Source organism: Megascapheus bottae, chromosome 25 (assembly GCF_031878675.1).
Source record: "Megascapheus bottae isolate mThoBot1 chromosome 25, mThoBot2.hap1, whole genome shotgun sequence".
NCBI lineage: Eukaryota > Metazoa > Chordata > Mammalia > Rodentia > Geomyidae > Megascapheus > Megascapheus bottae.
Genome location: NC_143533.1, coordinates 741,602 through 768,250, shown reverse-complemented (window position 1 = coordinate 768,250; position 26,649 = coordinate 741,602). Strand labels below are relative to the sequence as shown.

Here is a 26,649-nt window from a genome sequence, read left to right as displayed (position 1 = left end):
CTCTTATCACAGACCATGTTCCAAATAGAAATAGAAATTGTATCAGGTTTCTACATACAGAGAAATTCAAATGAGGGAGGATAGGAAACCTTTACTGGGATTTTACATATAAAGATAATGAGATATATTACAAAAATGGTTTTAGGAACACATCAGAAACTCAGTGTCCTGGGAGAAGTAATTCTGGTCCAATCTTTTAGCAAACAACATGTTCTTACCAAAGAAATACTAAGTGAAAATAAATCACCTACAGATGGCTAGCTTTTCTGAAAACAAATTTAGGGCTTTAAAGGCACTCATAGTGTCTCAAATTTCTTTGGTAAAAAAACTATTTCTTCCATGTAATCTGCAGAGATTCTCTAGTCACTGTAGATGAGGAGCCGACGCTTTCAACTATTAACTAAATGTGAAATCTTTTCTAAGTTAAGCCAGTCTCCAGGAATATGGAAGGAGACCTGGATAACTATCAGCTGACACTTGTTTCTAGATTTTTCTGGGTCACCACTTAGCAGAATTTAACATAGAAGCCAATCAGGAATTCTTTTCCTGGTGGAAATACTTCCAACAATACATTTAAAAAGTAGCTAATGTTTACTATGGTAATATACCAGAGTTCTTTGCTTTTACCACTGAGATAGCTTACTATGTATTTTTACAGGCACATAATATACACCTACTATTTCAACTGGTTTCATTACCACAGCAAATAGTATTACATAAGAAAACTTAGGTTCTTTATGATACCTACAAATGATATGATATAGAACAAATGAAAAATTCAGACATTTAAACTTTATTACAGTTTTGGTCATTTTGTGGTAGTCAGCTGTTAAATATTCACTTATCATGACATACCAAATACTAATTGGTCTTATGACTTGATTTGGTTTTGGTGATAAAATGAAACCACAATTTATGTGGTATAACAGTCTAAAATAAATAACACAATGGCACTAGGCATGGTAATACATGCCTATAATCAGAGCACTTCAAGACAAGGGAGGACATTTTGAGTTCAAGGCCAGCTTGGACTATTCAGTGAGACTATCTACACACACACACACACACACACACACACACGCACACAAAATGGGACAAGATTTTTTTTGAGGGGGGTGGTTGGCCTCTTTGTACTCAAGGCTAGTGCTCTGCCACTTGAGCTACAGTGCTACTTCTGTGTTTTGCTTCCCCCACCCCAGTACTAGGTCTTGAACTCAGGGCCTGAGCACTGTCCTTGGACACTTTTTGCTCAAGGGTAGCGCTTGAGCCACAGCACCACTTCTGGCTTTTTCTGTGTATGTGGTACAGGGAAATCGAACACAGGGCTTTGTGCATGCTTGGTGAGCACTCTACCACTAGGCTATGTTCCTGGCCCCACTTCTGGTTTCTGAATGGTTAATTAGAGATAAGAGTCTTATGGGGACTTTTCTGACCAGGCTGGATTCGAACTGCATACTGCAAACTACAATGCTCAGATTTTCTGAGTGGCTACGATTACAGATGTGAGTCAGGAACAAGATTGCTTTAAAAACAGATTTTTGGGGGCCAGGGGCATGGCCTAGTGTTAGAGTACTTGCCTAGCATGCACAAAGACCAGGGTTCGATTCCTTGGTACCACATACATAAAAAAGCCAGAAGTGGTGCTGTGACTAAAGTGGTAGAGCTCTAGCCTTGAGCAAAAAGTGTCCAAGGACAGTGCTCAGGCCCTGAGTTCAAGCCCCAGGACTGACCGGGTTGGGGGGAGGGGGCCAAAACAAAACATTTTTTTCCTAATGCAATTTGACTAAGCCAATTCAAGAAACACTAAAGTAATTTAAAGTAGTGATAAGCATTAAATTCGTTCATTCTGTTAACATGTGCTCACCTCATTTCTATTCTTTCCTTTTTTGTACTGTAAAATAAAAGTCTATACTTCATAATGGAGGGCCCATTCGGCAACTGTATTTGGAATTTAATATTTGAAAGTTAGATATTTTCCAAGTTAGGTAGGAAAAATTTAATCAAGTATTAAGGAGGCAGTGAGCTCCCACTGGATCTATATAGGACCCAGGAATCATTACTTCTCTATACTTCCTGGGAACTAGATCTAATGTAGATGGATGAGTTTTCCTTTGAAGCTACTGATGTCTATGAGGTTACTTTAAATCAGGAAAAACCATCATTAATGCTCATAATATCTGCCAAGCTGTGAAGATTCAGACTGAGTCATAATGAGTTAGTGTCCTCCATGCATACATTTCTTGGTGGTGAGAGGGAGAAAGCAGGTGTTCTAATGGATGAGGCTGTAAACTGGAGTGGGGGTTGGGGGGAAGTACCAGAGAGACTTGAAGCCCAGGCCTTGTCTTTGTCTGTCTTGTGCCCATGGGTGTGACTCATCTTGTGAGGCTCTCCTGAGGCAGCCTAGCCATCAGAATGTTATAAAACTAAGCCAGGTGCTGGTGGATCATGCCTGAAAGCCTAGCTATTCAGGAGGCTGAGTCCTGAGGATTGGGGTTTGAAGCCAGCCCAGGCAGGAAAAATCTGTGATACTCTTATCTCTAATGAACCACCAGAAAATCAAATGTGGCTCCAAGTAGTGGAGCATTAGCCTTGAGCAAATAATGCTCAGGAGCAGTGCTCAGACCCAGAGTGCAAGTCCCATAACCCACCAAAAAAAAAAAAAGAATATTACAAAACTGCAGGTTGACTGAAATTAGAAATTAGAAAATTAGAAATACACACAGAAGATGGAATGCAAATGTTCCGGGACTTGAAGCTAACACTAGGGGGAGCCAATGCCCACTCAGACAGCTACCCACTACAGGCAAAGGCACTCTAGAGGCAACAAAAAACTAATTAAAGAAGCTAAGAGCAAATTAGGCAAAATAAACTCCAAGACAGTAAAAACAACAACAAAGGCACAGAATAATGTGTAGCAATTTTTATGTAAGTTAATAGAACACATACATATACATAGCGTTTTCTGTGTACAGAATACTGTTAGTAGAAAACTACAGAGTGACTGACTCCAGGAAAGAGGTTATTGAGAACTGGGAGATGGGATCATAAAAGAGACATGTACTTGGTTATACTCTCAATAAACTTTGAAATATGTATCATATACACATTATTTCACGACATTATATCACTATAAAGACAAAAGAAAAAAAAACCACCCTGTACTTGGTCTCTGTTGAAGGGTGGGGAGGGGAGAAGGTAACCCTAGCTCTTTCCTTTAGTGTGTCAGCTGAACTAAAAGCCCATGAAAACATTGTAATGCTTGCTCTGCCTCTCACTTAGTTAAATTACAGTTTAGACCTTGGTGCTCAGAGCACAGTATTACCAAGTTTCAAGTGAGTGCAGATACTAAGTCCTTCCTGGATATCATTGAACACTGTGAAGAATGAATTCTATCTAAGTGGTGGAGGGTGGGTGGTGAGATTGTGCCTGTGACAAAGAGAGGATTATCCTTTTTATGGTCCTTCCTGATCCTTTTTTTTTTTTTTTTTTTGCCAGTCCTGGGCTTGAGCTCAGGGCCTGAGCACTGTCCTTGGACTTTCTCAAGGCTAGAGCTCTACCACTTGAGCCTCAGCACCACTTCCGGCTTTTTTCTATGTATGTGGTACCGAGGAATCGAACCCGGGTCTTCATGCATGCTAGGCAAGCACTTCAACCACTAGGCCAAACTTCCGGCCCCCTTCCTGATACTTTTTGATTTAGCAACTTTGCCCCTTATAGTTAGTTGCCTCTGGTCCTTACTCTCCAGAAAAGAGCTGTTGGAAGACTTCTCTGACAGTGAGATCATTAACTTGTCTCCTCTAGTTTAACAAGCATGGAGGTGTTCAGGTCAAAGGCAATTAAGTGATCTAGTACTAAAATCAAGGGTGATATATAGACAACACAACAGAGCCAGACATGTCAAGAGAAAGTTTCATAGGCAGATAGGAAGAGTGCAATGGAGGCGTGGCTTGGGTGGCAAGTCACTGAACTACATCTCTGCCCAGATACACTGAGATCTAACACACACACACACACACACACACACACACACACACACACACAGACATACAGACAGACACACACACACACACACACACACACAGCTGAGCTGAGTTTGAACTCAGGGCTTTAGGCTGGCTCGTCTTGCGTGCTTGTTGCTCTATCACTGGAACCACACCTCCTGCTTACCTTGGAGATAGTATCTCACAGAATTATCTGCCCTGGCTGGCTTTGAACTATAATCCTCCAGGATCTTAGCCTCCTACATAGCTATTGAGTTCTAGTATTAATAGGGACACTTGAGATAATCCCTTCGTTCATATTAGTTATTTTTGTTGCTTCTACTTGCTAGGCAGGCACTCCATTGCTGCATCACATGTCTGGCCTTTTTTTATTTTTTATTTTTTTGCACCAGACTGGCACAGACCAAAATCCTTTATTTTTGTTTCCTGCTTTAGCAGGGATGATAGGCATGCATCACAATACTCTGCTATGAACTGAGATGGCATCTTGAAAATATTTTTCCCAGGCTAACCTTGAACCAAGTGCCTGATTTACTGCTTCCTGTGTAGCTAGGATTACAGTCATAAGTCACCATACCTGGCTCCACTCTGAGGAAAGCAAGCTGTGTTTCAGCATTCACCTTTAGAAATCTATGCAAACCTGGCTTTATAACACTGAATTTGCCATCTTTTAGTACTCTGCACATGTAGGATCCTGCCATTCCTTTACTTTTTAAATATTTATTTATTTATCTATTTATTATTGCCAGTTCTGGGGCTTAAACTCAGAGCCTGGATCTCTCTGTGCTGAAGGCTAGCACTCTACCACTTGAGTCACAGTACCACTTCTGGCTTTTTCTGTGTGTGTGATACTGAGGAATGGAATCCAGGGCTTCATGCATGCTAGGCAAGAACTCTACCACTAGGCTACACTCCCTATGCCCTGCCCTTCCTTTAGAACAGCTTTCATGTGGGGTCAGGTGATGCAGATGTGGGGAACTGTCCTGTGCGTATGCTGGATGTAACATCATTTCTGGCCTCTGTATAGTAGATGCCAGGAGCATCTCCATGAAGTTGTGACTATTAAATATGCTTGCAAATATTGCTAATGGTCTCCTGGAGTGCAAATCTGCTTCAGAAAAAAGAAAACACAATTACAAAAATAACTTTTCTTTGTGCCTTTATGCCCTTAAGTTGGGATAAGCATCTAGTATTTTGAAGTTAAACCTATTTTGCAAAATATAAGTCAATGTAAGCCACGAATTTATTGTCACATGACATAGTAGAATGAGAAATGCTGAAATATAATGATTAAAAATCAAATGTATTGTCTTTTCAGTGGTCATAAAAGACAGCAAAACCTCAAAATCAATATTGAAAAATCAATCATCACCTTTTACCTAATTCATGCAATGTTTATATATTTTTCTAGATTCATTTTAATTTGGATAGAAGATACTAACATCTTCAAGAAAGAAAGGAAAAGACTCAGGCTAGTAATAGCTCTAAGTCACAAACCTGGAGTACTTATATCACAAAAATAACTTTTTCCACAAAGCAATCAATTGTGAATTCCTGGCTTTGAAGGACGAATTCTGAAGAACTGATGGGCTGGGCAGTCTGTAGCCAAAGCAAGCGGTGCTCTTCGATGGTTATGGAATCGTTGTTATTGAGTGTTGATTAGCATCATGAAACACCAAAGTGGGCCTTTCTAGATAAATGTAGTAAGCACGGGTTACTTACTTCCAGTGAATGCTATCCATCGAGCATATTTTGTAGCTTCTCTTCGCCAGTGGGAAGCCACTAGCAAACCACATGTGACAGTCAATGATATGATTCCCATGATGATAAAAAACAGTGTGGTGACCCACTCTGGGGGAAGCCGGGGTGGAATGCATGTCCGGTCTCGTCCATGGATAGTTTGACATTGTCGCACTAGGCCCACAGTGAGTGCTCCTAGGAGAAAAGGAGGGAGGGCTTTAGTAGGTCTGGCATGACTCAGGGATTATCCCTGACTACTTTCTCATGATCCTTAATTCCTATTTGTCTCTCTGTGTGCCATTCAGGCACTTCGTTCAGGGAATCAATCCCCTTCAGTATTCTGCTGCCCTTCATACTAGAACCACGTCACATATAAGTAAACCTAATGCAACAACAAACACTGCAAACAAACAAAAAAGAAACTTTTAAAAAATTATTACAAAATTTATCTTGGAATATTGTATATAATATATCAATGTGGCATACGTGCACATACATATATATGCATATATATATATTTCAGCCAGTGAAAAAAGAAAATATCTTCAGTATTTTATCATTATTTGGAGACAAAAGCTTTTCTGGAATTTAACTTTGGGGAGAAATTTATTCTTTAGGTGTCATTATTTCTTTTCTTCTTGCCAGTCCTGGGGCTTGAACTCAGAACCTGAGCTCTGTCCTTGGGCTTTCTTAAGGTTATGGATCTACCACTGAAGCCACAGCACCATTTCTTGCTTGCTTTTTCTATGTATGTGATACTGAGGAAATGAACCTGGGCCTTCGTGCATGCGAGGCAAGGACTCTACCACTAGGCTAAAGTCCCAGCCTAGATTTCATTAGTTAAGAAAACTTGATAACTATGAAATAAGTTAAATGACACTTTTAAGAATGATGGTATATTACTGTTGAGATAGATAATTTTTTACAAAACCATTTCTAAAAGCAAAACAATTATATCAGTAACTTAGTGGAGGTCATGTGGGATTATAAAGGACTATAAATACTGTATTACTTCCTGATGATATAACAACACAGGAGAGACCATAGAGAAATCCCCTCTAAAATTTATATGATGAAATTTTGACCTGCAATAGCTCAAAAAGAAACTTTTATAAAGCAGTTATTTCAGTCATTCATGAGGCAAATGCTTCATTAAGCAAAGCTAAGTTCACTTTGTTGTCAGACCCTCCTGCCCTCATCTTCCAAGTACTTTTCTGGGTACTTGTTTCAGACACAATTCTAGACTCTAGGAAGCAACAACAAAGCCACTAAGCTGGGCGCAGTGGCTCACGCCTGTAATCCTAGCTACTCAGGAGGCTGAGATCTGAGGATCAAGATTCAAAGCCAGCCCAGGCACAAAAGGACCTGCAACTAACCTCTAGAAAATGGGAAGTGGGGCTTGGCTCAACAGTAGGGTGGTAGCCTTGAGCTGAAGAGCTCAGGGACAGCGCCCAGGCTGAGTTCATGACCACTCCCCCACCCCAAAAAAAGAAAAATCAAATCCAGAAACAAAGAAAAAGAAGAATTTTGCTCTCATTGATTTTTCATACTGGCAGAAAGAACTGGCATTTTTTTTCATTCCCAGACTCAATATTACTTTGTTTTGGCTTAGAAGAAAAATACGTTTGGGAAAACGTAAGATAAATTTAAAACATGCTGAATCATACTATATATAAAAGTTTATATATATATATATATATATATAATAAATTAAGTACTAGATGGGTGATAATTACCAAAGTTAAAAAGGTCTACATCACTATTTTTTTTCCTTCCAGGGCTGGGCACTGTCCTTGGGCTTTCCTCAAGGCTAACACTCTACCACTTGGGCCACTGAACCACTTCTGGCTTTTTCTGTGTATGTGGTACCAAGGAATTGAACCCAGGGCTTCATGCACGCTAGGCAAGCACTCTACCACTAGTCCACGCTCCTGGCCCTACCTCACTAATTTTTATACAATACACAAGAGTTTTCTTTCTTTCTTTCTCTTTTCTTTCTTTCTTTCTTTCTTTCTTTCTTTCTTTCTTTCTTTCTTTCTTTCTTTCTTATCTTCCTTCCTTTCTCTCCACCCCCCCCCCCTCGCTTTCCCTTCCTTCTTCCCTCTCTCCCTACCTTTCTTTTTTGGGTGCCAGTCCTGGGGCTTGAACTCAGGGCCTAAGTACGGTTCTTGAGCTTTTATGCTCATGAGCAGCACTCTACCACTTGAGTCACACCTCCACCTCAGGCTTTTTAGTGTTAATTGGCAATAAGAATCTCATGGACTTTTTGCCCAGGTTGGCTTCAAACCACACTCCTTAGATTACAGGTGTGAGCCACCAGAACTTGACACAAGAGTTCATACATAGAAGGTTGATCTGAGGATCATGGTTCACAGCCAGCCTAGGCAGCAAAGTCTAGGAGATACTTATCTCTAGTTAACCACCAAAAAGCAGGAAGTAGAGCTGTGGCTCAAGTAGTAGAGCACTATCCTGGTGCATAAAAGTACATGGACAACCCCCAGGCCCTGAGTTCAAGTCCCAGGACTGACACACACACACACACATACACACATGTGTGCACATGCACCCGCATGTGCACACACAGTTTCCTTGAATATAAAGTTGAATGTCTTACTGTGATCAAGCATTTAATTGTAATTCTAAAAATAAAGAAGACATTCAGAGCAATGCCAAGAACAGGAAACCACTCCTGATCATTCAGCAGATTTCCAACAAATTACCCTCTTGTAGCCACAGATCTATTTATAAACACTATAACTACTTTAAGAACAGATAATAGCAGTGAAAGACCCTCCTACAAAATACAATACTGTGAAGTACTATCACAGAAGCAACTTGCTTCCCAATTTAATCTTAAAGTTTCATTGGTAATGCTATATACATCTATGATCTTAGATTTACATTTGAGGTGGTTTTTCTTCTTTTTTCTTTCTTTTTTTTTTGCTGGTACACAGTAAAAATTGTAGGTTCAGTAAGTCATGACTAAAATATCTCTCTATTAAAACATCCTGAGTACCCAGTGCTGGCTGGTGGCTCACATCTTAAGTCTTAGCACAGTTTGAAGCCAGCCAGGAAAGTCTGTGAGAGTCTTATCTCCAATTAATCAGCAAAGGGCCAAAAGTGGAGCAGTGATTCAAGTGGAAGAGCATCAGCCTTGAGCACAAAAGGTCAGGGACAGTGCCCAGGCCCTGAGTTTAAGCCCCATGACTGGCAAAAGAAAAACAAAACAACAGTAAAAAAAAAAACAACGAAAAAGAACCAAAAAAACAGAAAAAAAACCATTCTGAGTATCTTCTGTTGCCTTAATCCCTGGTATGCATGGCAAGGACTTGAGGGGCAGAAATTACCTGATACCTTAATTACCTTAACATGTTAATATTTGTTGACTGTCAAGCTTTTGCAGTAAGAGTGACTAAGATAGCTTTTCCTTTCCTCTCCTGTCTGATGAATCACACACACCAAGTGGACAGGATGAGTAAGAAAATGATCATTACAGGAGCTGGGAGTTTGGCCTAGTGGTACAGTGCTTGCTTAGCATGCACAAAAGACACTGGTTTGATTCCTTGGTACTACATACATTAAAAAAAAGAAGCCAGAAGTGGAGTTGCGGCTCAAGTGGTAGAGTCCTACTCTTGAGAAAGCCCAAGGACAGTGCTCAGGCCCTGAGTTGAAGCCTCAGGACTGGCAAAAAGAAATATTCTTTTTAAAGAAAATGACTACTACATGGACTGGAAGCATAGACCATGTGGTAAAGCATCTGCCTAGCAAATGTGAAGCCGAGTTCAATCCCTAGTAGTGTGCATGCATATGTGTGCATGTGCTCACACACACAATATAGATATATGACATACATGATACACACACACACACACACACACACACACACACACACACACATATATATATATATATATATATATATATATATATATATATATATATGTTCTGGGCCTTGAACTCTAGGCCTGAGCTCTTCAGTGCTCTACCACTTTGAGCCACAGCACCACTTCCAGTTTTCTGGTGGTTAACTGGAGATGAGAGTCTCACAGACTTTTGTGCCCAGGCTAGCTTTGAATATATAGTGCCCAGTTATATATTATGTTATATCCTCTATAAATCATCCAGAAATAACCTGCTAGATGTTCAGCACTAGGAATTCTCCTCATGTATTTATAAAATTTGTCAGAAGCTCTGTTCTGGGAGAATGGAAAGCTAATTTGAAACGTCAACCAGAAGTTAGCACTGTTGTTACGGTCAGAGGATACAAAACTAGAATTCTGTCATATTTTCAGTGAAAATGACTTTCCTCAAATATGTTATAAAAGGCCTAAAGCAAACATTAAACCAGAAAAATTGTTAAAAATTCACTTTCTAGCTAGGTATCCATGGCTCACACACATCTGTAATCCTAGTTACTCAGGAAGCTGAAATCCAGAGAATTCAGGTCCAAAGCTGGCCAAGGCAGAAAAGTCTGTGAGGCTCTATGTCCAAAATATTCAACAAAAAGGTAGGCTGGGGTGGGGAGTTTGGCCTAGTGGTAGAGTGCTTGCCTAGCAAGCACGAAGATCCGGGTTCAATTCCTCGGTACCATACACAGAAAAAAAAAAGCTGGAAGTGGTGCTGAGGCTCAAGTGGTAGAGCTCTAGCCTTGAGAAAGTCCAAGGACAGTGCTCAGGCCCTGAGCTCAAGCCAGGACTGGCAAAAAAAAAAAAAAAAAAAAAAAAAAAGGTAGGCTGGAGGTGTTGGCTCAAGTGATAGAAGACCAGAGAGGCGAGGAAGCCAATGCCAGTGGCTCATGCCTGTAATCCTAGCTACTCAGGAGGCTAAGATCTGAGGATGATGATTCAAAGGCAGTCTGGGCACAAAAGTCTGTGACACTTTTACCTCCAATTAACCACCAGAAAATCAGAAGTGGTGCTGTGGTTCAAGTGGTAGAGTGGTAGTCTTGAGCTGAAGGGCTCAGGGACAACGCCCAGGCACAGAGTTCAAGCCCTACAGCCAACAAAAAAAAGAAAAGATAAAAGAAAGCCAGGGCCGGGAGTTTGGCCGAGTGGTAGAGTGCTTGCCTAGCATGCACGAAGATCCGGATTTGATTTCTTGGTACCCCACATACATAGCAAAAAGTGGTGCTGAGGCTCAAGTGGTAGAGTGCTAGCCTTGAGAAAGTCCAAGAACAGTGCTCAAGCCCTGAGCTCAAGCCCAGGACTGGCCAAAAAAAAAAAAAAAAAGAAAGAAAGAAAGAAAGAAAAAAGAAAGCCGAGCAAAGGTGAATTCAAATTCTATTACCATCAGGCAAAAAAAAAAAAAAAAAAACTAAAACAAAACTCATCATTCTTTAGAGTAATATTATTGAGTCAGGAAAATTTATGTAAGTCATATATTTTCTTTCCTTTTTTTTTTTTTGCCAGCCCTGAGCCTTGAACTTAAGGCCTGGGCACTGTCCTTGACCTTTCTCAAAGATAGAGCTTTGCCACTTGAGCCCCAGCACCATTTCTGGCTTTTTGCTATGTATGTGGTGCCGAGGACTCGAACCCGGGTCTTCATGCATGCTAGGCAAGCTCTCTACCACTAGGCTAAATTCCCAGCTATGTAAGTCACATATTTTCTATAAGCTAACAGGGCAATTGTACGGCTATAATTATATATAGTGAAGTCAGGCCATGTTTGTAACTCCTCATACTTTTTCACCAAGTCTTTAAATTTCACCTTTATTTCCTGTATAGACATTCAAATCAATCACTCACACTTGCGGTCAAGGGCTTTTCTTCCTCCAGATTCTCTTAACACAACTTGGTCTGCATACACAACCAGAAACTTGTAGTGTGTGTGTGTGTGGGGGGGGGGGTCATGGGGCTTGAACTCGGCCCTGAGCTTTTCAGCTCAAGGCTACCACCCTACTCTTGGGCCTGGGCATTGTCACTGAGCTCTTCATCTCAAGGCTACCACCCTACCCTTGAGCCAAGCACCACTTCTCATTTTCTAGATAAGAGTCGCTGGTCCTTTTGTGCCCGGGCTGGCTTTGAACCTTGATCCTCAGATCTCAGCCTTCTGAGTAGCAAGGATTACAGATGTGAGCCACTGTGCCTAGCTCAGAAACTTCATTTTCAAAGGTATTTTTTTTTTCCAGAGATGAAATCCAAGCCACTCTAGCACAGAGCTACCACACCCCTGACTTCAAATTTAACTTTCACTGTTGGTGGTGGTAGTGGTATTGGCTTTTGAACTCAGGACATGGCATTTACTTGGTATGCCCTTTACTGCTTGAGGTATGGCTCCAGACCTTCTTTGCTCTGATTATTTAGATAGGATCCCACATTTTGGAGCAATATCTTCCTTTTTACATTTCTTGCTATAGAGTGGATGATAGGTATCCATCACCAGATTGAGCCTTTTCTGTTAAGATAAAAGTCTCACAAAATTATTGTAATGGCTGACCTCAAATTTCAATCCTCCTACCCTCTGCTTTCCATGTAGCCAAGATTACAGGAATGAGTCACCATGAATGAGTTAAAGGCAGTGTGCACACCCCACTCCCACGGCCTATTCCTGGTTATACACAGGGAGTTAAAAGGCAGTTGATGGTAAATGAATAAGAAGGAAGTTAAATTTAAAACTGCGCTGCAGGCTAGGCATTGCCTATAATCCTAGCTACTCAGGAGGCTGAGATCTAAGAGGATTGATGTTTGAAGTCAACCCTGGGCAGGAAAGTTCAGGAGACTTTTATCTCCAATTAATCCACAAAAACAAAAACAAACGTAGAAGTGGTGATTTGGCTCAAGTGGTAGAGCTCTAGCCCTAAGCATTTTTTTCTTCTTTTGGTGTCAGTCCTGGGGCTTGAACTCAGGGCCTGAGCGCTATCCTTGGGCTTTCTCTCCTATCCAAGTACTACCCAGGCCCGACCCTGCTTAGCTTCTGAGATCAGACGAGACTGGCACATTCAGGGTAGTATGGCCATAGAATCCTTGGGCTTTCTCAAGGCTAGATCTCTACCATTTGAGCCACAGGACCATTTCTGGCTTTTTTCCTATGTATGTGGTAGCAAGGAATTGAACCAGGGTCTTCATCATGCTAGGCAAGCACTCTACCTGTAGGCCAAATTCCTGGCCACCCTGAGCACTTTTGCTAAGGACAATGCCCAGGTGTTGAGTTCAAGCTCCAAAAATGGCACCAAAAACAAAACAAAAACTGCATGGCATTAGGTAGAACCTTCTACTGCACATTTAAAAGGCTATATGTTTATTTTTTGTTTTTATCTAATGAGTCTTTTTATTTTTAACAATTGTGGAGCTTCCACTCTGGGCCCCAGAATCTTAACTAAATCAGCTCTGACACTCATTATGTGGAGATTCAAGACACTCTCAAGTGACTGCCCTGCCATGTGAAGCATGTCCGCTGCTACAATGAGGTTGATTATAAGGTGTGTCATTATTCCATGTAAAATCAGTGTCACAGACAATCTGTAACCCGAGGGCTGAGAAGCAGAGACACACACCTGAGACAGAATTGGTGGGCACAAGGTCACAGGGAAGCTAGAAAATATATAAAAAACTAAGCTGGGGCCGGGAGTTCGGCCTAGTGGTGTAGAGTGCTTGCCTAGCATGCACAAAGACCCAGGTTTGATTCCTTGGTACCACATACATAGAAAAAAGCCAGAAGTGGTTCTGTGGCTCATGTGGTAGAGCTCTAGCCTTGAGAAAACCCAAGGACAGTGCTCAGGTCCTGAGCCCAAGCCCAGGACAGGCAACAAAACAAAACTAAGCTAGTAAGAGTAGAGGATCACAATTCTAAGCCAGCCTGGACAAGAAATTCCTGAGGTTTCTTTTTTTTTTTTCTTTTTCTTTTTGTGGGTTCATGGGGCTTGAACTCAGCCTGCGCACTGTCCCTGAACTCTTCAGCTCAAGGCTACCGCCCGACCCTAGAGCCAAGCCCCACTTCCCATTTTCTAGAGGTTAATTGGAGATAAGAATCTCAGGCCTTTTTGTACCCGGGCTGGCTTTGAACCTTGATCCTCAGATCTTAGCCTTCTGAGTAGCTAGGATTACAGGCATGAGCCACCATACTGTACTGGCTTTTTGTTGTTGTTGTTTTGTTTTGTTTGTCAATCTTGGGGCTTGAATTCAGGGCCCAGGCACTGTCCCTGAGCTTCTTTTGCTCAAGGCTAGCACTCTACCTCTTGAGCCACAATGCCACTTCTGGCTCTTTCTGTTTATGTGGTACTGAGGAATCAAACCCAGGGCTTCATGCATGCTAGGCAAGCACTCTACCGGTAAGCCAAATTCCCAGCCCAAGTCCTTTTTGTTGTCACTAGACCCTTTGGTTTTAAGGCCAAATTTTTATTTCTAATTAATCATCATCATTTTCTCTTTAAAATGGAAGTGTAGCTGGTGCTTGATGGCTCAAGCTAGCTACTCAGGAGACTGAGATCTGAGGATCATGGTTCAAAGCCAGCCTGGACACAAAAATCTGTGAGACTGTTATCTCCAGTTAGCCATCAGAAAAAAGGAAATAATGCATGTGGCTCTAAGTAGTAGAGCACTAGCCTTGAGCTCACAGGCTCAGGAACAGCGGCCAGGCCCAGAGTTCAAGCCCTACAACTCTCCCCTCCCCCGCAAAAAAAAGCTGAAAGTAGAGCTGTGGCTCAGGAGATAGAGCACTACCCTTGAGCAAAATAGCTTAGGGACAATGTCCAGGACCTATGTTCAAGCCTCAAGACTAGTAACAAAAGAAAACCAAAAAACTCTAAGCGGGGTTCAGGAGCAGAGACAGAAAGCTGAAAAGTCACCAAAAAAGCAAGAACTTGATTCAACTGTTCCAAACAACAGAGACCAGAATTCTTTCCATGTTCCACTTCTCTTCTCCATGTTCCACAAAACATTGTTTCTAGAGGACTCCTATTAGGTCTTGGAATAAACAGTGCCTGGTTTTTATAAGCACAGCACCCATGTCACCAGACCCTTTAGTTATAAAGCCAATGCCAGACCCTTTGTCTCCAGGCTTGAGTGATCTTATCGAAACAGATAAATGAGAAGTTGCTAGGCAACTGGGAGAGAGGGAGGGAGGGAGAGAGAGGGAGAGAGAGAGACAGAGAGACAGACACACAGAGACAGTGAGAGAGACACCAGTTAGGGAACTGGAAGCGCCAGCCTACCAGTCTTTTCTTCTCCCATCAATGGACAGCCTTGTCAGAAAGTGCTGCTAGCTTATTCTCTGTCTGTGCACCCTGCTTTGTCTTCGTGACATGTTTCTGCTAGTCTGCTACCTTGGGTGCCTTCTATGTGGATTACTTAGAAAATTCATTTTGTGCTATTCCAAGTTCCTGGGGAGTCTCAGCAATAGAGGGAACTTAGAAAAATCAGAATTCTTCCCCTCCTTAATTGGGGAAATCTCTTTTTGGAATGCCATTGTGACAAAGCAAATCATACAACATCCACCGATCTGGCCAGAGAGCATTAAAACTCAGGGAAAATGGTGACATTAAAATCTGTGATTGGGGGAGTGGCCTAGTGGTAGAGTGCTTGTCTAGTACACACAAAGACCAGGGTTTGATTTGTGAGTACCACATACACAGAAAAAGTTGGAAGTGGTGCTGTGGCTCAAAGTGGTAGAGCGCTAGCCTTGAGAAAGCCCAAGGACAGTGCTCAGGATCTGAGTTCAAGCCTCAGGACTGAGAAAAAAAAACTAAATCTGTGATTGGGGAAGTAGAAGTTTGGTTCAAGTGGTAGGATGCCTACCTTGAGAAAAAAAAAAAGCTGAGCAAGAGTGTGAGGCCCTGAGTTCAGGTCCCAGTAGTGGCACAAAATACATAAAATAATATTTTTTTTAAACTTGTGATTGCTGGACACTTGTGGCTCATGCCTATAATCCTAGCTACTCAAGAGGCTAAGAATTGAGGATTGTGGTTCAAAGTCAGCCAGGGCAAGAAAGTCATAAGATTCTTATCTCCAATTAACCATCAGAAAACAGGAAAGTGGCACTGTGGCTCAGTGGCAGAGTGCTGGCCTTGAACAAAAACAACTCAGGGACAGTACCCAGGCCCAAGTTCAACCCCTACCATTGCCCCCCCCCAAAAAAAAATCTGTGATTGGGCTGGGTACAGCTCATGAGAGAGAGAGAGAGAGAGAGAGAGAGAGAGAGGAGAGAGAGAGAGAGAGAGAGAGAGAGAGAGAGAGAGGAGGGAGGGAGGGAGGGAGGGAGGGAGGGAGGGAGGGAGGGAGAGAGAGAGAGAGAGAGAGAGAGAGAGAGAGAGAGAGAGAGGTGATTGCATTCTTCATAAATGCTCTTTCTCTTCTTGTCAGCTCCAGTACTGATTTGGGCTCCCCAATCTCTGCACTGAAGGGCTTGCTGGTCTCCTTTCTAGAAGCAGGTCTAAGTCTGTTTCCAGGAAGCAATCTCATCAGGTACATAGATCAAACACGCTTCATCACAAATGTCTGGATGGTTTACTAAGCAGAACCTCCCAAGGGCATTTGTATTAAGCCATGGACAGCAGTTTTAATTAGACTACAATGATGGAGTTTCATATTTTAGTGGCAGGTGAGCTGAAATCCTTAAAAGAGAGCTGGGGAAAGGTGAGGAAGAAGGGTAGTGGGGCAGGGTGGCTTCTAAGCAGGGGATGCTGATGCTTTAACTCCCTGAGCGTTCCTTGGCAGCTCATATTTTCAGAGTAGATGCACAAGCCCAGAAAAGAACAGTGTAAAGGTAATTTTAAACCTCTATGTATTTATTTTTACCCCAGAAATGTACCTAGTGGTGGTGATTTATTTTTCTCCTCTAATGTTTGTATTCTGCTGTAGGATAAAGGTGAGCATTAAGAGAGAACTGGTCATGGGATGAATAGAATCGATACAATGTATCTACAAGTATGAAAAAGAAAAAAAACCCTATAAACCCTACTGAAACTTTTCGGAGGGGGAGCAGGACCCTGGGGAGTCACAGAGACATGAGGTGATCGAGATACATTGTTGACATGTGTGGAAATGTCACAAGAACCTCCTCCCTCCAGAACTAATGTACACTAAAATGAATAGTAAATTAGTCCAAACCAGCATGCAGGTAATACAAATGATTTTAATGAGATACAACTTGACAGTGGCTGCAGTCCTGAAGAAAAGTAGAGGTTAAGACTAATTATGAAGAGTTAGCAGCAATATGTGTGGCCTATTCCTCTTAGAGCCTCTTCTGGCTTTTCTGATACCAGCCCCTATTCCTCCTCCCCATATCTTTTCTGTTGTCTTTTCTTCGTCCCCTGTCCAATCTGGACTCCTCAATCCATTATAAATTTGTTCCTTCTTGTACTTTTCTCCTGGCTGATTGGGCAGGTGCCACTGTAGATTCCCAAATCTCAGTATCAGGACCATCATCACTGGCCAAGCTAGATAGATTTTCTTAAATTCTACACATCCCCACCTGTCCTTGCTGGGCTATTCCAAGTCTCCTGTGCTTTCCTTTAATATCAGAACCATCTGCTGCCATACTTTTGTTCAGTACAAGTGGGTCTCTACTACCCCTCAAGAAGAGAAGAGGGCACCAATGGCAGCTGCTCCACTGTCAAATGTATAGTTTATCTGCATGCATTTACTCTGTCATCTTGTTGAGGATTCCAGCTTCTTCTTTTCTTTTGCTTCTCTTATCTATCCACTTCTGAGCCTCAAGGACATTTGAATGTGCTTAAGTCTGCTCTCTCATAAACAAAGCTATGCCAGCATGCCAAGGCAACATCTAGTGCTTTATGCTCTTTGTGCCAGTCTCGAGCTGCCTAGCCTCCTCCTCCCCACAGTTTTGTGGAGATTTCCTGCATCCATTTCCCTTGCAGCTAACCCACCACTGCCTGAAACAGGCCTTGCCAAGCTCATTGCTGGTTTTAACACATAAGAAATACATATATGTCCTGGCTTAAATATGCTCTTCAAATACATTTCTTTTGGTTTTGTTTATTTCCTCCTCTTCTACTGGATTTCCTCCTGCTTCTGCCTCTGCCTTTACATCAACCTCCGAATATTTACTGTGCTTCAGGGATTCCTCTTGGAACTAGTTTTTCTACACACTATCTCCTCTTAGTCCAAACTAATGGCCTATGAAGGTAGGCCATTTTAAAGGATGATAATGCTTTTATTTTTTCTCCCGATTTTTCTTGTATTATTTATTTGTCAAAGTTAGTACTCAAGTTCTTAAGTTTAAACTCATTTGTATGTATACCTTTCTCTATATCATCCATAGACATGACCTTCAGATGTGCTATTCCTTCTAACTGAAATACTCCATGTCTCTTTCCCATCTATGACTCACAATTGCACTATCTCCATTCTGGATTGAGCACTGGTCCTGGGCTTGCATGGCTCCTATTATTACAGTACTGTTAACTGTCTCAGAAAACCCAGGGGGTAGTCCTTATCAATATAATTAATATGTGAAAATGGCCATAATCCCAAAGGTGACATACATACTCAGTGCAGTATTCATCAAAATCTCAATGTTGTTCATCACTGGAGTAGAGAAAACAATTCAAATATTCATATGGAACCACCAAAGAGCCCTGAATAGCCAAAGCAAATATGGGCAAAAAAAAAAAAATGCAATGCCGGGGACATCACTATTCCAGACCTCACACTTTACAACAGAGCTATAGCAACAAAAACAGCTTAGCACTAGCATAAAAACAGGCCAGAATACCCATGAAATAGAAGACTCAGAAATAAACCCTTACCTCTGGTCATCTGATATTCCACAAGGAGGTCAAACATATGTGTACACACACACACACACACACACACACACACACACACACACACACACACGTTGGGGGAAAAAGGCCTCTTCAACTAATGGTGCTGGGAAAACTGGAAATACATCTGTAGAAGGCTCAAACTGGATCCCTGTCTGTTATGTTGTCCTAGTATCAATTCAAAATGGGTCAAAGATTTCAGTATAAGACCTGAAATATTTTTCTTTTCTTTTTACTTTTGGTCAGTTATGGGCTTGGGTACTGTCCTTGAGCTCTTCATCTCAAGGGTATCAGAAGTGGAGCCACAGTGCCACTTCTGGTTTTTGGTAGTTAATTGAAAATAAGAGTCTTACAGACTTTTGTGCCCGGGTTGGCGAGCTTTGAACATTGATCCTCAGATCTCAGCCTCCTGAGTAGTTAGGATTTGCAGGCGTGAGCCACCAGTGCCCAGCTAAGACCTGGAATCTTGAAACTTGAAATACGTTTTCATGTCTACAAATCAGACATTTATATAAATAGCCTGAGCTGTTGATGAGCTGTCCAATTCCATAAACATTTTTTTTACTAAATGAAATGTTAGCATTGAAAAAAATAATAAAAAATGAATATTCCTTCCTCCCCTCCCCCACTAGTCCTGGGCCTTGACCTTCAGGGCCTGCGCACTGTCCTTATTTTTTTTTTTCTCAAGGCTGGAGCTCTACCACTTGAGCCACAGCCCCACTCCCAGCATTTTTCTATGTTAAGTGGTATCAAGGAGACGAACCCAGGTCTTCGTGCATGCTAGACAAGCACTCTTACCATTAGGCCAAACTCCCAGCCCTATTCCCTACTTTTAAGTTGCTCACCGAATTATTTGTTATAACAACAGAAAGTCTAATACAGGGAATTACTGAGCAGTAGGGTCACTGCTGTGACTATTGCTGATAATGTGCTTTAGAAGCTTTTCGTGGGAATTGGGAAGTTTGGAGATGTGGGCAGGAGAACCCTTAGGCTGATGTACGTAAAGCTTAATATGTGATTCTGATGGGAGCTCAGAAGACCAGAATGTCAACAGAAATACAGGCAGCAAATTAACAACCATCTCAGGCCCTGAGTTCAAGCCTTAGGACTAGCACAAAAGAAAAAAAATAGGTAACTTAAAACATTCATTTCAAGGCATGAACAAATATATAATGATCTGAACACCACGATGTACTTTTATTACAAAAGAAAAAAAAAAAGCAATACAGGCAGCAAAGACCTCATGAGGTCAGATAGGAACAAAGATGATTGGGAAATGACATGTTATAGGCCACAGATGCATGTTATATTTAGTCTACATTTTGTCTTTCCCTGAGACTTTGGGGAAAGCTTAATTTGGTGTAGCAGCATGGCTGGCTGCTTTAAACCAAATTATAGTGAAAATCTGGAGCAAAAATAGCAGCATAGAGGGTTGAAAAACCTTCAAGTTGGGCAAAGGACTGGTGGCTCAAACCTATAATCCTATTTACTCCAGAGGCTGAGGCCTGGAGGATTGGAGATTTGAAGCCAGTGGATGCAAAATCTGCAAAACTGTATCTCCAATTAACCAGCAAAATGCCAAACTAGAGGATTGGCTCAAGGGATAGAGTGCCAATCATAAGCAAGAAAGCTGAGCAAATGTAGAAGCCCTGACTTTAAGCCTACATACTAGCAAAAACAACAACAAAAAAACCCCACCAGCCTCCCAGCCCGTGAAACTTGATTATGAAGAGAAGTCTGTGGTAGACCAAGAGGGTGCTGTTGAAGAGATAAGCGTCTAGTCATGTGTACCAGGGCAACAGGGTGTCTTGAAGAACTCAATGACACCTCATTCACTGCATGACTATGGGGACTTTTATGGCATCTTGTTTGAAAGCCTTTCCCTGGAGATGAGTGCTGTGGGGCCTACTTGCACAGGGCCACTGAGGGAAGTGTTGTTTCCCCAGGTTCACTGCCTTAGCACTCAGATGCTGCTGCAACTAAACAGGCCTACCTGCCATCAGAGCTGGTGGCAGACCATGTGATGCTAGTCTTGAAGCATACAAAATGCAAGAGCTATGGGTTTATGGGGACTTCCACACAGATTTCAAAGGCAAGCCTGCAAGGCCAGGCAATATGGGATAGAGTTGGGATCTTCGAAAGAAGCCCGAGAGAATGATGGATGAAGCTGTTTAGAGTGAAACTGAAGGAGCTGGTAGAATGGCTCAAGTGGTAAAGTTGTCTGCCTAGCAAGCATGAGGCCAGAAATATGGAACATTTGCAAAGAAAGTCATGGATAGTGAACAGTGCCAGCTCAAGAAAGGGCACAGGAGCTGTCGCCTGCAAGGCTGTAGGGATGACCCTGCTCAAGCACACATGGTTGCTCAGCTGTTTTTCAGTTTTTGCTTTGATCTCATCCCTCTTTTCTGCCTCCATTTCTCCCTTTTGGGAATGGAAATACTTATTGTTCTAATTTATGTTTGAACTCTGTAATTTCCTTTTTTATTTTAGCGTCTATAACTGTTTCTATTGTGTCTCAGTGGAAATGGACTTGAGTTTTGGGGCATTACTGATACTACTGAAACTTTTGGGAAGGAATTAGTGGTTTTATGACAGTTATATCAAGTTAGGAGAACAAGGATTAGAAACTTATTTTTGTCTTTGTTTGGGTGTCCTTTTACTTTGGTCTGAATAAACTACTAAGGGTGATAGAGCAATGGAAGGTAGGACCTAATTTTGAGTCACTAGAGTGTTTTTCTTGGTATTTTTGTTTTTGCCAGTCAGTCCTGGGGCTTGAACTCAAGCCTGGGCACTATCCTTATGTTGGGGCCTAGCCTCCATCTCTGAGGCCTGATTCTGGCTCAGCTGCAATTAAAGGGCTTTGTCTAGGCATTCGGTCCTTTGCATACCTCTCTTAAGGCATCTCTGTGTACGTGACTCGATTGAACCCCCCGCAGTTTCGCGGGTCTCGCAGCAGCTCAAGTCTCGCGCGCTTTCCTGCACCTGTCCTGCCCACTACCTGAAAGCCCACCCAGACCCTTAGTGGCAACACAGAGGCCCTCTTCCTATTGGCTAGCTTCCCAGTGCCCACCTTCTCCTACCCTAACAGTATATAACTAATTGTCTGACGCAATAAAGGAGGAGAGCATCAGAGAGAACGAGAGATCAGCAGAGATCAGCAGAGAGATCTGATGCGCTTTCATGGTTAACACTGCTTCTGACTCAGCGTGGTTTTTTCTTCCCCGGTGATTGGGGGAGGGCTGGGTCTTCGACACTTACCATCTCGCTCGGCTCCCGGGGGACTACAGGCTGGCCCTGTGTGTCCCTCCCCGTTCCCGTGTTGCTGCCCCGGAGAGGAGGGGAGCAACATCCTTAGGCTTTCTCAAGGATAGTGCTCTACCACTTGAACCACAACATCACTTTCAGCTTTTTCTATGTATGTGGTAGTGAGGAATTGAACCCAGGGCTTCGTGCATGCTAGGCAAGCATTCTACCACTCGGCCATGCTCCTGGCCTAGGTGGGTGTTTTTCAAAGGTAGATTTCTTGGTCCTGATCCCTTCCTGTTACTTCCCTCTGCTTCCTAGCTGCCACAGGTAAGCAACTTGCTACACACTCTTGCCAGTACAATGTTCCACTCACAGTAATGAAGCATGCTGACCACAGACTAATGGTTTATGGTTTCAGAGGAACTACAACAAAATCTTTCCTCATAAAAAATGAAGCTCAGTTTGGGCAGGAACGTCCACAAGAGTCTTATCTCCCATAAATTACCAAAAAGCTGGACATGGAACAGTAGCTCAAATGGCAGAATGCTAGTCTTGAGCAGAAAAGGTCAGCCCCAGGTCATGAGTGCCCATACGTGTACACACACACACACACACACACACACTCATATTTCTGATGGGGTTTCTTTTCATGGAGCGATGCATAATACTGTGACTACAGAAAGCTACCAACTTACAGGCTTTATTATTTTATTTTTTGTAGTTATGGGGCCTAAACTCTGGGCCTCGGCGCTGTCCCTGAACTCTTCAGCTCAAGGCTACCTCCCTATCCCTTGACCCACAGCCCTACTTCCCATTTTTAGAGGTTACTTGGAGATAAGAGTCTCTCATTCTTTAGTGCCCAAGCTAGCTTTGAACCGTGATGCTCAGATCTCAGCCTCCTGAGTAGCTAGGATTATAGGCGTGAGCCACCTCACCGGCTTATTATTGTTGTTGTTGGTGGTGATGGTGGTGGTGTGTGTGTGGCCTGAACTGAAGGCCTGAGTGTTCTCCCTGAGGCTTTTTGCTCAAGGCTGGCTCTCCCACTTGAGCCAGTTCCATTTTCAGCTTTTAATGGTTAATTGGAGACAGGAGTCTCCTGCTCAGGCTGGCTTTAAATTGTGATCCCCTTAGATCTCAGCCTCTTGGAAGCATTGCTAGCTTATATTTTTATACATTATAAACCTATCAGCTATTTCTGAGCACAACTGCAGTGCAGAGACCATACCTCAATTTACAGCTGCTGAAGCCACACTCAGCGGCACTGCCCGCTCCCTCTTAGCAGTTCCTCCTTAACTTGGTGTTGGGTCTATGCTCATGAAGATATCAAATACTAACTAGCAATGGATCGCTAGCAATGGATCGCTACTAATGCGCTTTACTGTCCAGTACAAAAGTGCAATGAGAGGACCAGGAGTTTGGCCTAGTGCTCGAGTGCTTGCCTAGCATGCAGGAAGACCTGGGTTTGATTCCTCAGTATCATATACATGGAAAAAAGCCAGAAGTGGTGCTGAAGCTCAAGTGGTAGAGTTCTAGCCTTGAGAAAATCCAAGGACAGTGCTCAGGCCCTGAGCTTAAGCCCAGAACTAGTTAAAAAAAAAAAGGAATGAGAATTTGTTTTCACTATGACTCTTCTAATCATTACAACACCTAACAAACAATGCATAAGGAACTAAGGGACTGCTTACCCCCAACATTTCAACAATACAAACAACATGTGGAAAGATGTCTGTCACACACCAAGACTGGCCTACTCTGAGCAGGAATGGGAAGTAAAGTGGGAACTAGGTTCTTTCTTTCTTTCTTTCTTTCTTTCTTCCTTCCTTCCTTCCTTTCTTTCTTTCTTTCTTTCTTTCTTTCTTTCTTTCTTTCTTTCTTTCTTTCTTTCTTTCTTTCTTTCTGTCAGTCAGAAAGGTCCACAGAGTATTATACACTGAAGTAAAATGTCTAGCTGCACTTATAAATTGTGGATTCTTCTAGTCACACATGAATGTAAGTAGATGTCCTGGATCTAAAAGCAATTACAGACTAAAGTAAAGCAGGTCTAGAGCTTAAGTGAAATTTAAATCACATAGTCTAATGGAACCATTAGATACCCCTGTGGGAGAATTCACTAGATCATACTGGATCATTGCTGATGGATGTGACAGAAGAATATCATTGGTTTCACTTAGAGTAATTTCCATGTTTTCTATATAGGACTGAATTGGTTTAAAACAAATGATACTGACTGACAAATGAGAATAAAAGCTAAATAGATTGAGAAGGCCAAATATAGTTTGTATGGGCAGAAAAGTAGTATGGTTATTTACAAAGGATGTTAGAAATACTGAACATTACGTCCAGTAAAGTTTCACCTACATACAATGACCAAGAAAGAAAGCAGCAAGGCAGAAGACAAAACAAGCTCTGAGTTATTCAAAGGTCCCTAGCTCAAGTACTGATAAAATTAAGAGAGAGCCAGGAGTTTGGCCAAGTGGTAGAGTGCTTGCCTAGCGGTAGAGTGCTTGCCTAGCATGCATGAAGACCTGAGGGTTCAATTCCTCTGTACCACATAGAAAAAGCCAGAAATGGTGTTGCGGCTCAAGTGGCAGCACTCTAGCCTTGAGGAAAGCCCAAGGACAGTGCTTAGGCCCTGAGTTCAAGCCACAGGACTGGCAAAAAAAAAAAAAAATTAAGAGAAATTTAGAACTGGAGGGAATCTTGCCCAAGTTAAGTTTCAAAGAATGCTAAGGCCCAGATACAAATGATAAATACCCAACTACATTAAAGCCCAGGTTTTCCATTACCCACTCTGAGATGATGGCCAGCATTAGGATACTAACTGTCCCCAAACTACCCACTAAGTAGACAAAATGAACTGTGGTCCTAAGAAGGAACTTCAAAGACATACACATTTGTATCAGAGTAGACTTAATTACAATTCTGTAAGCCCAGAGGAACTTCCCAGGAAGTAAAAAAATATACAAAGAGGGAGACTGCCTTGGGGTTCCTCTCACAGGAGTGACTCCCCTGAGAGCTATTTACTCCCAAGTGCTGCTTCTCCCACTAGCCACTCCTCCAGTGAATGCTCAAGGAATTCCCCTTCCCAGATTCTTCTCTTTAAAGAGGTACCCCAAGTTCTTATCTCCAGAAAACAAAGATTGCCCAGCCAGGAGTTTGGCCTAGTGGTAGAGTGCATGCCTAGCATGCACGAAGACCTGGGTTTGATTCCTCGGTACCACATACATAGAAAAGGCTGGAAATAATGCTATGGCTCAAGTGGCAGAGCACTAGCCCTGAGAAAATCCAAGGACACCGAAAAAACAATTGGAGTTCAGCTATTTATATTCTATTCTGAAACATCAAATGAGTATTTCTACTAGTCCTCTTTATTTCCATAGCCCAGGAAATATATAACACCACCTTCTTAGAAAGGAATGTATAGTATAAGTCACAATAAATAACTTTCCTGAGTTTAGCAAAGGTTCCATTTCACTGTATCAAAGCCTGTCAAAATAATTGTCCCCCCCCACAGCCACATCTAGTTAATGTTTTATTATTAAGCAACTCTAGGCCAGGTATGTTAGTATATACCTGTAACCCTAGCACTCATAAGGCTGAGGCAGCTGGATCTCAAGTTAGAGGCCAGCCTGGGTGAGCCCCAGGCCAGCTTGAGCTACATGTTGACACCCTATTTCCACCTACTCCCCCACAGATACCAAGGATAAAACCTTTCTGTCATAAGTCATATCCTCTTGACTTACGTAAGTACAATAATTCAAACTAAATCAAACTCTAAACTACTCAGTCATACATTTGTTGTCTTAACCAGGATGCTGTGCATCAGTGGTTAGAGGTCAGGATTAGACATCAAATTATTAAATTATTGGAAGGCAAACTATTTAACTTCTGGGTACCCCAGTTCCTCAATTACAAATGGGGATAACAGAATTGTTTCATAGGATTGTGTAGATTAAGACAGATCTCTAGGGACCAAGAGTTTGGCCTAGTGGTAGAGTGCTTGCCTGGCATACATGAAGACCTGGGTTCAATTCCTCAGTCCCATATACATAGAAAAGCCGGAAGTGGTGCTGTGGCTCAAGTAGTAGCGCTCTAGCCTTGAGGAAAGCCTAAGGACAGTGCACAGGCCCTGAGTTCAAGGCCCAGGACTGGCAAAAAAAAAAAAAGACAGATCTCTATACTAAGCACTTAGAACAAATGTGTAACACATTAAAAACCTGAGAAATGTTAAATATTCACGATACACTGCTTTATCACTTAAAAAGTGTGTTTTTACTTTAAGAAATAAGACAGTCTCATACATATATATAAAATCCTAGCTACCTAAGAGGCTGAGATTTAAGGTTTAAACCAGCCTGGACAGATATATCTAAGAGACCCTTATCTCCAATTAGCCAGAAAAAAGTACAAACTAGAAGCACAGCTGAAGTCGTAGAGTGACAGCCATGAGGGGGAAAAAAAGTCTATGCAGTTTTATTTTTCTCTTAAATGTATTTTTTTCTCATAGCTTTCTGGAGCTTAGGAAAAATTACAAATTTTGAGTTCAATTTGTGTGTGTGTGTGGGGGTCAGATCATGGGGCTTGTACTCAGCCTGGGCACTGAGTTCAATTATGTAGATGAATTGTAAAAGCTTTGGAATCTTAGCTGAGTGAGGTGGCTCACACCTGTACTCCTAGCTACTCAGGAAGCTGAGATCTGAGGATTGTGGTTCAAAGCCAGCCCAGGCACTAAAAAGTCCATGAGATGCTTATCCCCACTGGACGTGGCACTGTGGGTCAAGGGATAGGGCGGTAGCCTTAAGCTGAAGCGCTCAGAGACAATGCCCAGGCCCAGAGTTCAAGCTTTGGAATCTTACAAATATGAAGAAATCAAGTTTAACAATGAGAAAACATCTATTCTGTTTATTAATATGGCCTTCAGTTATAGAGGAGGGTAGATGC

At 42.1% G+C, this 26,649-nt stretch overlaps 1 protein-coding gene across 1 annotated transcript in view; it reads right to left on the bottom strand.

The window, feature by feature from the left end:
• Mosmo (modulator of smoothened) overlaps positions 1-26,649 on the bottom strand; it is a 70,505-nt gene that overhangs the window by 1,182 nt on the left and 42,674 nt on the right. Inside the window, exon 2 of the mRNA XM_090357825.1 lies at positions 5,724-5,936. Within this exon, the coding sequence (XP_090213951.1) occupies positions 5,724-5,936 (213 nt within the window). The remainder of the gene's footprint in view (positions 1-5,723; positions 5,937-26,649) is intronic.